The sequence below is a fragment of the Bubalus bubalis genome, chromosome 9, assembly GCF_019923935.1.
Source record: "Bubalus bubalis isolate 160015118507 breed Murrah chromosome 9, NDDB_SH_1, whole genome shotgun sequence".
NCBI classification, from domain to species: domain Eukaryota; kingdom Metazoa; phylum Chordata; class Mammalia; order Artiodactyla; family Bovidae; genus Bubalus; species Bubalus bubalis.
In genome coordinates, this window is record NC_059165.1 from 102738914 (window position 1) to 102752301 (window position 13388).

The 13388-nt window shown below is 48.9% G+C and overlaps 1 protein-coding gene across 1 annotated transcript in view; it reads left to right on the top strand.

Annotated features, from left to right (window-relative positions):
- LOC102415308 (cytochrome P450 4F22) overlaps window positions 1-13147 on the top strand; it is a 36266-nt gene extending 23119 nt beyond the window's left edge. The window contains exons 6-13 of the mRNA XM_006047685.4: window positions 392-513; window positions 4577-4844; window positions 7185-7251; window positions 7363-7492; window positions 9041-9174; window positions 10080-10144; window positions 11513-11595; window positions 12173-13147. Of these exons, the coding sequence (XP_006047747.2) occupies window positions 392-513; window positions 4577-4844; window positions 7185-7251; window positions 7363-7492; window positions 9041-9174; window positions 10080-10144; window positions 11513-11595; window positions 12173-12350 (1047 nt within the window). The 3' untranslated portion in view covers window positions 12351-13147. The remainder of the gene's footprint in view (window positions 1-391; window positions 514-4576; window positions 4845-7184; window positions 7252-7362; window positions 7493-9040; window positions 9175-10079; window positions 10145-11512; window positions 11596-12172) is intronic.
- Window positions 13148-13388: the final 241 nt, after the last annotated feature.

A 13388-nucleotide genomic window follows, 5' to 3' on the forward strand; every position in this document is an offset into this window, starting at 1 on the left:
CTGTTTGTGGAGAGCAGGGCCTGTTCTCTAGTTGCAGTGCATGGGCTCCTCATCGCGGGGGCTTCTCTTGTTTCTGAGGACAGGCTCTGTGGGCTTTGGTAATCGTGGCTCGTGGGTTCAGAAGTTGCATGTCCGACCTTTAGAGCACAGGCTCAATAGTTGTGGTGCACAGGCTTACTTTCTCTGAGGCATGTGGGATCTTCCTGGGCCAGAGATTGAACCCGTATCTCTTGCGTCAGCAGGCGGATTCTTTACCACTGAACCACCAGGGAAGCCCTCACTTCCTTTACTTATGAAGTGGGCTTGTAGTGAGCTTGCAATGGGGTTATTATCAGCCTGGCTGAAAGTCTGTGGTCTCCATGCCCATTTGTCATGTGTCTTTGTCTTCCAGGCTAAATGGCGGGGCCTGGCAGAGGGCTCAGAGGTCTCCCTTGACATGTTTGAGCATGTCAGCCTCATGACCCTGGACTGTCTTCAGAAATGTGTCTTCAGCTACAACAGCAACTGCCAGGAGTGAGTATGGCCTCCCTAGGGAACACAGAGCCAGCTGCTGCAGGGGCAGGGTGATGAGAGGAGAAAGAAATCTCTTAGCTGTTAGGCACTCCTGGGCTGTTGGTGCTCTGCCACTGACAGGCTGTGTGGTTCTGGGAAACTGACATCACCTCTCTGAGCCTGCTTCCTTATCCCCAAAATGCACATCTCCATCTGGTCCTCATAGTCATCGTAGGGGAATTAAATGAGATAATATGAGTCAATGGCTTGGCACACAGTAGATGCTCAGTGAGAGCTAAGTGTAATTCATTCTTCCATGAAAAGTATGTGGTCTTTGGAAAGAGTCCCTCCCCACACTTTCTGAGCCTCAGTTTTTTGTTTGTAAAATGAGTGCCAGTCCCTGACCTGAGAGATGCTTGAAGGTTAAAATGATGTAGCACTGCCCTGGCACACAATAGATGATGAGTGGATGTTTGTTGAGTGAATAAATAAAATATCTATTGCCCTGGTTCATTGATTCATTCATCAAATCTCTGTTGTACAACCACTGCATGCCTGGCACTATGCTAGCTATGGGGGATATGGTGGTGAGCACTCAGTCCCAGTTCCTTGGAGCTTCTAGTCTAAGTGGGGATATAAAGAATAAGGGACATAATGACTGTCAAGTTTATAGCACATAGTAGGTCCTCAGCAACAAGCTGCTGACTCTGTTACTCTGGGCCTTGTGGTGGTATTGTTTCAGTTAGGTAAGGTGGAGATGGCCTTCATAATTAATTCATTAGTTGATCCAAAAAATATATTTTGAGTGCCTGCTATGTCCCAGCTCTAGAGTAGAAAACGGTGGTCAACAACACAGACAAGGAACTTACATTTTAGTGGGAAGAGGGGCAGTAACCACGAACAAATAAGCAAGAAAACAGCAGCTGGTGAGAAAGGCATGAAGACAACAAGCACACTTAAGAACTAAGGACAGCTCTTGGCAGCTCTGCCCCTTGCAATTTCATTTTTCTTTTTTTCAAAATAACAACTTTACCAAGATGTAGTCGATATACCATACAATTCACCGGTTTAAATTATACAACCAATGGCTTTTAGTCTGTTCATAGAATTGTGCACCCACCACCATAAATTGATTTTAGAATATTTTCACTGAGAAGAAACCCTGTGTCATTGTATTATTCTTTCATCCCCCACTTCCCACTTGCCCTCCAGATCTAGGCAATTACTGATCTTCCTTATGTCTCTGTAGATTTGTCTTTTATAGAAATTTCATGTAGATTTCCATAAAATTCACATAGACACAGAATTTCATGTCTGGTTTCTTTCAGTCAGTACATTGTTCCCAGATTCACCCATGTTGTAGATGAATTATCAATAATTAATTTTAAAAATTGTTGAATAACATTCCACTTACCATATAATGTGGCTCACCGGTAAAGAATCCATCTTCAGTGCAGGAAATACAGGAGATTGGGTTCAATTTCTGGGTCAGGAAGATCCTCTGGAGAAGGAAATGTCAACCCACTCTAACATTCTTGCCTGGGAAATCCATGGACAGAGAAGCCTGGCGGGGTGCAGTCCATGGGGTCGCAAAGAGTCAGACACGACTGAGAAGTTAAATGGCAGTACCATATAATATCACGTTTAGCTTATCCAAGCATCTGTTGAAAGACATTAGGGTTATTTCCATTTTGGGGCTATTGTGAACAATGCTGCTATAAATATTTTTGTACAAGTTTCTGTGTGAACATTTTAAATTCTGTTGGGTACATACCTAATCATAGAATTACTGGTCTTTATGATAATTCTTTGTTTAATCTTTTTTGGAACTGCCTAACTTTTTCCAAAAATTGGTTGCAGCATTGTACATTCCTACCAGCAGTATGTGAGACTCCAATCTCTCTACACCCTCAGCAACACTTGTTATTATCTATCTTTTTGATTATTGCCATCCTAGTTGAGGTTAAGTGGTATTTCATTGTAGTTTTGTTTGCATTTCCCTAATAGATAATGGTTAATTTCCCTAATGGTTAGATAGCATCACCAACTCAATGGACATGAATTTGAGCAAACTCCAGGAGACAGGGAAGCCTGGCGTGCTGCAGTCCATAGGGTCACAAAGAGTCAGACACAACTTATCAACTGAAAGCAACAATAATGGCTAATACTGTGAAGCATCTTTTCATGTGCTTATGGCCCAGGTGTATGTCTTCTTTGGAGAAATGTCTTTTCATATTCCTTGCCCATTTTAAAGTTGGGTTATTTGTCTTTTTTATTACTGAGTTTTTATCTGTCTGTTTGGCTGTGGCAGGTCTTGATTGCAGCACACAGGGCCTTTGGTCTTCATTGTGGCATGCAGAACCTTTTAGTCGTCACATGTGAGCTCTTAGTCATGGCATGTGGGGTCTAGGTCCCCAACCAGAAATCAAACCTGAGCCTCCTGCAGTGGGAGGGCAGAGTCTTAGCCATGGGACCCCAGGGAAGTCCTTATTATTGGCTTTTAAGAGTGCTTTGCATATTTTAGATACAAGCTCCTCATCAGATACACGATTTGCAAATATTTTCTCCCACACTGTGGATTGTAGTCATTTAATTTTAGTGATGCTTCATTGATATGGAAGTCCTCATCTCTCTTTGGGCCTGTTTTAAAATGTACCTAGAATTTAGTTTTATTCAGGTTATGGTGAGGACTACAGATGAGGAAGCAATTACGATAGTTTGTTACTTACCATTTCCAAGATGAGGCGAGGGCGGCGGGGGGCGGTATGCCACAAGACACAAGGCTGCCTGGAGAAGCACCAGGAGGGGGCATGGCAGGAACATTTTCAGGGGGTCTTCTATGGGAAGGAATAGGAAAGGCAGGGTATGCAGCCTTAGGACTGGGTAGTTTTTTTTTTAAAGTTTTTTAAGAAGTTTGTTTATAGGTGAGATGAGTCTTTGATGTGGGCTCTTGGTTACTGAGTGTGGGCTTTCTCTAGTTGCCGTGAGCAGAAGCCACTCTCTAGCTGCTGCGGTGTGTGGGCTTCTCATTGAGGCGGGTTTTCTTGTGACAGTGTGTTTTCTCGTTGCAGCTCACAGGCTCTAGACAGCAGGCTCCAGTAGTTGTGGCACATGCCCTTAGTTTCCCTGAGGCATGTAGGATCTTAGTTCCTGGACCGGGGATCCAACCTGTGTCCCCTGCATCGGCAGGCAAATTCTTAACCACTGAACCACCAGGGAACTCCTAGGGTTGGCTACTTTGAATGATTTCAGCTGGCTCTGGGGCAGAGAGGTGCCCCAAGTTATCCAGTGCTTGGCCCTGGGATAATTAAGGTAGGGGTATAGCGGCTCAGCCCAATAATGTTTGGAGTATGGACTCTGGATTGGTTAGTTTGCAAAAGAAAGGCATGCTCCTGGGTGAGTCATTTGCTGCCTCTAAGAAACAGCTAGTCCTGGGAGGGGTGGTATCTGTCCAGTGAGGCTCCAGATGGAAGAACATCCAGAATACAAGGAAATGGACCTTCCTGGTGGTCCAGAGGTTAAGAGTCCACCTGCCAATGCAGGGGTTCAATCTCTGGTCTGGAAATTAAGACCCCACAGGCCTTGGAGCAACAAGGCCTCTGTGCTACAACTACTGAGCCGGTGGGCCTAGAGCCTGTTCTCTGCAACAAGAGAAGCCACCACAGTGAGAAGCCTGTGCACTTCAATGAAGAGTAGCTCCCTGCTTGTCACAATTAAAGTCTGCATGCAGCACTTAACACCTAATGCAGCCAAAACAAACAAACAAACAAGGAAATAAGAAAGTAGAGTTAATTCAGGGCTGCTCTTTGTCACCTGGGGGCTTCCCAGATGACTCAGTGGTAAAGAACCCGCCTGCCCATGCAGGAGACATGGGTTCAATCCCTGAGTTGGGAAGATCCCCCAGAGAAGGAAATGGCAACCCACTCCAGTATTCTTGCATGGAGAATCCCATGGACAGATGAGCCCATGGGGTCACAAAAAGTTGGACACAACTTAGCAATTAAACAACAACTCTGTCACCTGCCCATTGAGAGAGGAAGCTTGTCTTAGGGCCTATGCTCATGTCCTTTTTTCTCCCTCGCAGGAAGATGAGCGATTACATCTCGGCCATCATTGAACTCAGTGCCCTGGTGGTCCGGCGCCAGTATCGCCTGCATCACTACCTCGATTTCATCTACTACCGCACAGCTGATGGAAGGCGCTTCCGGCAGGCCTGCGACACCGTGCATGGTTTCACCACAGAGGTCATCCAGGAGCGGCGGCGGGCGCTACGCCAACAGGGGGCTGAGGCCTGGTTTAAGGCCAAGCAGGGCAAGACCTTGGACTTCATTGATGTGCTGCTCCTGGCCAAGGTGAGACAGGACCCTAGAGGGTGGAGTCCTGCCTGGGACAGCTTCCTCATGAGTTGCCACAACTGTGGAAAATCCAAACTAAGGTGGATCTCAGGTGGCATTAGTGGTAAAGCATCTGCCTGCAGTGCAGGAAATGCAAGTGACACGGGATCGATTTGAGTAAGGAAGATCCCCTGGAGAAGGAAATGGCAGCTCACTCCAGTAGTCTTGCCTGGGACATCCCATGGACAGAGGAGCCTGGCAGGCTATAGTCCATGGGGTCGCAAAGAGTCGGGCGTGACTGAGTGCACGCACATAGAATGTGGATCTAGAAGGCAAGCAGATGTAGAACACGTGAGACTATTCATTTGCTAGATCTGCAGTGGGGTTTCCCAGGTGGTGCGGACGTAAAGAATCCACCTGCCAGTGCAGGAGATGCAAGAGACGCGGGTTTGATCCCTGGGTTGGGAAGATCCCTTGGAGAAGGGAATAGCTCCCCTCTCCAGTATTCTTGCCTGGAAAATTCCATGGGCAGAGGAGGCCGGTGGGCTACAGTCCATAGGGCTGCAAAGAGTTGGACATGACTGAGCAACTAAGCACAGATTTGCCATAAAAAAAGCCCCATGACACTGGGTGGTTTATTTATTTACTTATAGTGTTTATATTTTTATTTTATTTTTTTTGCCGATCTTTGTTGCTGTGTGTGGGCTTTCTCTAGTTGTGGCGAGTAGGGGCTACTCTTCATTGCCATGCACAGGCTTCTCCTTGCGGTGGCTTCTCTTGCTGCAGAGCACGGGCTCTAAGGGGAGGGCTTCAGTAGTTGCAGCACGTGGGCTCAGTAGTTTTGGCGCACGGGCTTAGTTGATCCACAGCATGTGGGGTCTTCCAGGAACAGGGATTGAATTGCCCCCTGAACTGGCAAGTAGATTCATATCCAATGGACCCCCAGGGAAGTCCCAGCACTGGGAGGTTCAAGGGCAGAAATCAGTCTTCTCAGTCTGGAGGTTAGAACCCTGAGATCACAGTGATGGCAGCCCTGGTTTCTCCCGAGGCCTCTCTCTTCAGCTTGCAGCTGGCTGTCCTCACCTGTGTCTTCACATGGTCTCTCCTCTGTCCGTGTCTGTCCTCATCTCCTCGTCTCATAAGGACACCGGTCACACTGCATTAAGGCCCACACTAATGACCTCACTGTAACTTAATTACCTCTGCAAAAGCCTTATCTCCAGATAAGGTCACATTTTGGGGTTAGGATTTTAACTCATGGGTTCTGGAGTGGGGGAGGGGAGGGACACAATTCAGCCCACGACACTAACAAAGATGAAACACAAGATCTGGAAGAAATATGACATTTGCAGAGATAGGTGGTCACCTGTTTGTAATGCGTCTGTGGAGTTTCTGAGCAGCACCTGGGTTTTGGATTCAGACGGTCCTGAATGCTAGTTCTAGCTCTACTATTTCATGCATATTTGACCTTAGTCTTCCCTCTGACCCTCAGTTTCCTCATTTACAACAGGACGATCATAAGATCTGATCATGAGATTTTGTCAGGCGTCTGGCAAGATGCTTGGTGATACGAACTGCCGAAGAAATGCAAACTCCCTTCTCCCCCTCACCTTTGGCTCTCTTTCCCTCTTTCTTTGACAAGTTGCTTACCTCTGTCTGCTTGGGCTTCCCTGGTAGTCAGATGGTAAAGAATCTGCCTGCAATGCAGAAGACGTGGGTTTGATCCCTGGGTCAGGAAGATACCCTGGAGAAGGGAATGGCAACCCACTCCAGTATTTTTGCTTGGAGAGTTCCATGGACAGAGGACCCTGGCAGACTACAGTCCATGGGGTGGCAAAGAGTCAAGACATGACTGAGTGACTAACACACACACACACCTGCCTGGAATCCTTTCCCCTGCAGCTTGGCTTAAGAGAAAGAGGTAGGTGTCTTTAAAAAATATATATTCATTTATTTGGCTGTGCTGGGTCTTAGTTGCAGCATGTGAGATCTTTTTAACAATTTTATTTATTTGTTTTTGGCTGTGCTAGGTCTTTGTTGCTGCTCAGGCTTTCTTGAGTTGCAGCAACTGGGGGTTACTCTTCGTTTGGTGTGTAGGCTTCTCATTGCGGTGGCATCTCTTGTTGCAGAGCATGGGCTCTAGGTGTGTGGGCTCAGTAGTTGTTGTACATGGGTTGAGTTGCTCCCCGGCATGTGGGATCTTCCAGGACCAGGGATTGAACCCGTGACACCTGCATTGGCAGGCATATTGTTAATCTCTGGGCCACAGGGATGTCTCCAAAGGGGGTGTCCTAGGAAGAACTCCTAGGTTGTGGCGGGTGAGACAAAATGAGCTGAGCAGTCTATTGCCCATTCTAGGATGAAGATGGAAAGGAACTCTCAGACGAGGACATCCGAGCTGAGGCAGACACCTTCATGTTTGAGGGTGAGGATGTGGGGTGAGGCTAAGGAAGGATGGGAAAGGGCCCCATTGTCTGAGGACAGCGTCTCTGCTACCTTCAGGCAGCCTCTATCTGGGCTCCTCATCTGCCTGCAGGTCATGACACAACTTCCAGTGGGCTGTCATGGGTACTGTTCAACTTGGCCAAGTATCCAGAGTACCAGGAGAAGTGCCGAGAAGAGATCCAGGAAGTCATGAAAGGCCGGGAGCTGGAGGAACTGGAGTGGTCAGTCTTGGGTCCTGGGGATATTGGGGGCAGGTTGAGTTTAGAGCCTTGAGTATTAATCTCTCTACCACTTACTGTCTAACTAACCTTAGACAAGTCACTTAAACTCCTTGAATTTAAGTTTCTTCAACTGTAAAATGGGGATGACAGTAATGCATAGGCATTCTTCATAGTGCAGGAATTCTTAGTTGGGAATGTCTTAGTCAGCAAAGGTTGCAATAATGCTGTGTAACAAACAGTTCCTAAGCTCAGTGGTTTGCAGCAAGCATTTATTTATTGCTCTTGTCTGCACATACTGCACATACACACACAAGCTCTCCTCTGCTTATTTCTCTTATTGCTGCTGGGCTTCACTGAGTTGAATAGGTTTGTTTCCAAGCTGAGGTTTGAATTCAGATCTGTCCTACATGTCTCCTCATTCTCCTTGGACCAGCAGCTGTACTGGACATGCTCCCCTCAAGGCAGACTCCAGAAGCACAAAGAATCACACAATTAAAAACCTCTGCTTTCACTGTAACATTCTATTAGCTAATGCATCTCACCGGGCTGATCCCAACATGAGTGGAGTGGGACATAGACTCCATCCATCCGAGCTGAAGGTACTCAGAATCACATAGCAAAGGGCATGGTGCCTAATTCCAATGTAGTGGGGAAGTGTAAGAATCAGGAATAATAATCTAGTTTACTTCAGATGTGTGCTGTGTAGAGCTGATTCTGGGTGATGCAAAGAAAACACAGCATTATGCAGCATCAAACAACTAGAAAGTCCCTTTTGGTTCATTATCAGTCATTTGGATTATGAACTCAGGGAGACACTTTCAGCTGATGCCATCTTACGTTGATGCCATCTTACGTTGATGCCATTTTACACCTTGCTAATCTGCCTTGTTAAGGAAGGGAGAAGATGCCTCAGACTCTGAGAATTGGCAGGAGGTGGTGTCTAGCCAGAATTCAACACCTCTCTTCTCTTTTCCCAGTGGTGTTTATATTTATGGATCTCTTTATACCAGGCATGCCATTTGCCCTTTGTGGTAGCAGCATAAAATTTCTTTGAAAGACAGCCTGGTAGTGTAAAGAAAACAATCTAGATCATGAACAATTATAATTAATCTAATGTTGGGCACTGAAGTCCAAAGGAAAAAAAATTAATACAGTATAAGGAGATAATCTGTGGGTTTATAAATACTGAAGTTGAACCATTCAGGCTGGTAAATCGCTGCTACTCCAGGTTGCTCTGTTTGTCCTGGCACATCCCCAGGGGTGCCCCCTGACCTCCACACAATTCATCAGTTAGAGAATTAATGCTGGGCTCAAAGACATCCAGCTAGCGCTGCTCGGATTGGTCAGGGGGCAGATATTTTTTCTGTTGAGGATTAGAGGTGTGTGCAGGGCATAACTGCAAATGCCTGAAGTTGGGGGACGTCTGAAATCCTGGACTGGTTTCCTGCGGTTGCTCCTAATAGCCTATGCACGTGTGTGTGTGTGTCTCTAGGGGAGGGGTGGCATCACGGCCTGGCCTCTAGTCACCCACTGTTCCACATTCCCCAGGGACGACCTGACCCAACTGCCCTTCACCACCATGTGCATCAAGGAGAGCCTCCGCCAGTTTCCACCTGTGACCCTGGTCTCCCGCCGCTGCACGGAGGACATCAAGCTCCCAGACGGACGCATCATCCCCAAAGGTGCCCCCTTTGTGCTCCCTGTTGCCTGCTTGCTCTGTTGTCCATGGGGGTCTGGCCATGCCTGCCCCAGGTGCGTTATCCTTGTAGGCAATTTATAGTCTGTTGCTTCTGGGGGTGGTGAGGAGATCCTGTTGTGTGTGTGTGTATCGGGGAGATAGAGGTGGGTGGATCCAAGCAGAAAGAAAAGAGTAGGTATGATAGGGTGGGCTCTGTGAGAGTGCAGGTAGAGAAGGATTGGCTTCATTCTGTTGCCAGATATCCCCTGGAGGCCAGGTCCTGTCCTGGGTGAGGCTGGGCATCTAGTGAAGCCTCATACCCAGGTCCAAGCCTTGAGTACCAGCCAGTCTGGGGAAGATTCAGCAGGGCATGGATGTTCCCAGTCACATGGGGTGAGGGATGGGCTACAGGGAGGGACAGGGACTGGAGCAGCCCCAGATAAGGAGTGATGACTGTATCTGGCATGGAATGCAGGGAGGGCTGCCTGGAAGAGGGAACATGAGAGGTGAGCCTTGGGAAATGAAAGAGAGAACATGTTTATGGAGCAGAGCCTCAGGGTACAGATAGTGAAAGAAGTGGAATGTATGGTTGAGGCACTTGAACTTAATCCTTGGGGTGGTAGGGAGCCATGGGAGGTATTTGAGCTGTGGAGGAGCAATGTCAGATGTGTAAGATCCCTGTGTGGCCAGGATGACAGCTTGGAAGAAGGCTATGGGGACCTCTAATGGAGAAGCAAGGCAGTGGATGGTGAAGCAGAAGTTTTTAAGGAAGGATGGGCAGGAAACGGTGGCAGATGGCTTGTGGGAATTGTGTGGCTCTGGAGAGAGCTGGGGGAGGGGTAGGTCTCCAGAGGAGGTCCTGGTTTCCCTCATTTCCACTGACCCCACTGACCCTCCCCCTCCCCACAGGAATCATCTGCCTGGTTAGCATCTATGGGACCCACTATAACCCTGCAGTGTGGCCTGACTCCAAGGTGAGCTCCTGCCCCAACACTCCCTTCTCTTGGCTTCTTCCTCCTAAGACCTTGGTCAGCAAGGCCGCCCCTCTCCTCCTCCCCAGGGAGCCAGATGGTAGGGCTGAATGCAGGGCTTGAGTACTTCTTCTCACCGTCCCCCCATTCATTCACCCATTCACTGTTAATTCACTATATCTACAAATCTTTTTTTTTTTTTTTTAACTTTTTGACTGCACTGTGTGGCATGTGGGCTCTTAGTTTCCTGATCAGGGATTGAACCCATGCTCCCTGTGGAATTGTGGGGTCCTAACCACTGGACCGCCAGGGTTCAGTTCAGTTCAGTCACTCAGTTGCGTCTGACTCTTTGTGACCCCATGGGCTGCAGCATACCAGGCTTCCCTGTCCATCACCAACTCCTGGAGCTTACTCAAACTCATGTCTATCCAGTCAGTGATGCCATCCAACCGTCTCATCTTCTGTCGTCCCCTTCTCCTCCTGCCTTCAATCTATCTCAGCATCGGAGTCTTTTCTAATGAGTCAGCTCTTTGCATCAGGTGGCCAAAGTATTGGAGCTTCAGCATCAGTCCTTCCAATGAATATTCAGGATTGATTTCCTTTAGGATTGATTGGTTGGATCTCCTTGCAGTCCAAGGGACTCAAGAGTTTTCTCCAACACCACAGTTCAAAAGCATCAATTCTTCAGTGCTTAGCTCTCTTTATGGTCCAAGTCTCACTCATCCATACATGACTACTGGAAAAACCATAGCTTTGACTAGATGGACCTTTGTTGGTGAAGTAATATCTCTGCTTTTTAATAGTCTAGTTTGGTCATAGCTTTTCTTCCAAGCAGCAAGCACCTTTTAATCTCAAGGCTGCAGTCACCATCTGCAGTAATTTTGGAGTCCAAGACTGCCAGGGAAACCCCAACAAATCTTTATTGAGCATCTACTGTGTATGGGACACTGAGGGCCCTCTGGGGCACTCTGTCTTTGCTCTCACAGAGCAGACAGTGAAGTGAGGAGGAAGAAAATAAGCAAATAAATAAGATCATTTTGAACTGTGATACGTACACAAAGGAAACAAAAACTGACTGGGTTGGGGGACAGCAGTTTAGCTCACACAGTGGGGAAGGTCCTTACTAAAGAAGAGATGGGTGAGCTAAAACTGAAAATGTTCACACTTTAAAGTGTGAGGAGCAGGGAAAACTGTGTCCCATGTGGAGGCAACTGCCAGTGCAAAGGTCCTGTGGTAGAAATGGAAAGGAGGCAGGTGTGGCTGGACCTCTTGGCCCAGCTGGTCTGGCCCCCAGAGGCTGAGGGAGGGAACCATGCTGGGACGGCCAGAACCAGGCCCCCTTAAACTCACCCACAATCTACTTCTGCCTAGGTGTACAACCCCTATCGGTTTGATCCGGACAACCCACAGCAGCGCTCCCCATTGGCTTACGTGCCCTTTTCTGCAGGACCCAGGTAACTTTTATTTCCCCCAATCCAAGTGAAGTGTAGGAGGAACATCAAGGCCAGTGGAAGGTCAGGAATGTGCCTGATAGGAGCAGAAACCACTGGGGGTGTCCTGTCCACCAACCTGGTACCCTTTTCGTGCCCTCAATATATCAGGAAGCCCCTAAATCAGACCCTACGATATCATCCAGGTTATCAAATATCTACTCTATGCCAAGCCCTGAGTTCTGGGCTCATGTGCTCTTAATGGCTCTATGATGCCTTTGTCCGGGAGTTGAGGCTCCCAGTGTGTGTTAGTTGTTCAGTCATGTCCAACTCTCTGTGACCCCATGCACTGTAGCGCGCCAGGCTCCTCTGTTCATGGGATTCTCCAGGCAAGAGTACTGGAGTGGGTTGCTATACCCTTCTCCAGGGGAACTTCCTAACCCAGGGATCGAACCCAGGTCTCCCGCATTGCAGGCAGATTCTTTACCGTCTGAGCTACCCGGGAAACCCTGAGGCTCCGAGGGGGAGGTCATTTCACCCCATCCCAGGGACCCCGCTCACACAGCGGCTGAGCCTGAGCCCCCTGTCCTCCGTCCACCAGGAACTGCATCGGACAGAGCTTCGCCATGGCTGAGATGCGCGTGGCTGTGGCGCTGACGCTACTGCGCTTCCGCCTGAGCGTGGACCGAACGCGCAAGGTGCGGCGGAAGCCCGAGCTCATTCTGCGCACGGAGAACGGCATCTGGCTCAAGGTGGAGCCGCTGCCTCCGCGGGCCTGAAGGTCGGCGCGCCCCTGAAGGTCGGCGCTCCTGCGGATCCCGGGAGCCCAAGCCCCGCCCTGAGAGGCCTAGGTTCCGCCCCTGAGGGCCCAGGCCCCGCCCCCAAGAGCCTGAGGGCATAGACCACGCCCCCTGGAAGGCTCAGCTCCTGGAGGACCGGACTCCCCCATTAAGTAGCCTGATGCTGCAGGTCACACCCACTCAAGGCAAGGCTCCGCATCTGGACGGTCTGATCCCGCCCCTCGAGGTCGCGAACCCGCCCCGCTAAGTGCCAGTTTCTGCCCTCTTATTTGAGGGACCAGGATTGGCCACGTTCCCTTGGGCTCAGGCCCCGCCCCAGCATCTCTCGGAGGACCAAGGATTGATACCTTAGGCCTCTAGGCTACAAGCCCAGTCTATCTCAGATCTCGGCTGGGTTTTAAAATGAAGACTTGAAAACTGGAGCCTGAGATCAGAACCCTGAACATCACCTTCCTGAAGCCCCCAGCTCACATGGATGAACTCCCGAGGCTGCATCCCAGGGCCCAGGATGTTTGCTGTTGACTTGTAAGCCCAGACTCTCCCTCTCAAGCCCCTTCCTTCTTCCCTTGCTCATAACCCCTTTGGCGAGTGTCCTGAATTTTGTAGAATATAAGCAAAACATGCAGACAGCTCCTATCACCCACTCCCTAGCCAGATCAGATCCTCACACCTGGATTCCAGCAAGGAAATGAGGGGTCCTGGACAGCTGGGAAGTTGTGGGCTAGGAGGCTGGGAAGCCGTTTGTCTTTGGACATAAACTTGGGCTTTTTGGGACAGTTTGTGCATTCGTTTATTTCAACATGTGCATGCTAAGTCTCTTCAGTGGTGTCCGACTCTTTGCAACCCTATGGACTGTAGCCCTCCAGGCTCCTCTGTCCATGGGATTCTCTGCACAAGAATAACTGGAGTGGATTGCCATGCCCTCCTCTAGGGGATCTTCCCAACCCAGGGTTCAAATCCCTTTTGTCCCCTGCATTGGCAGGTGGGTTCTTTACCGTTAGTGCCACCTGGGAAGCC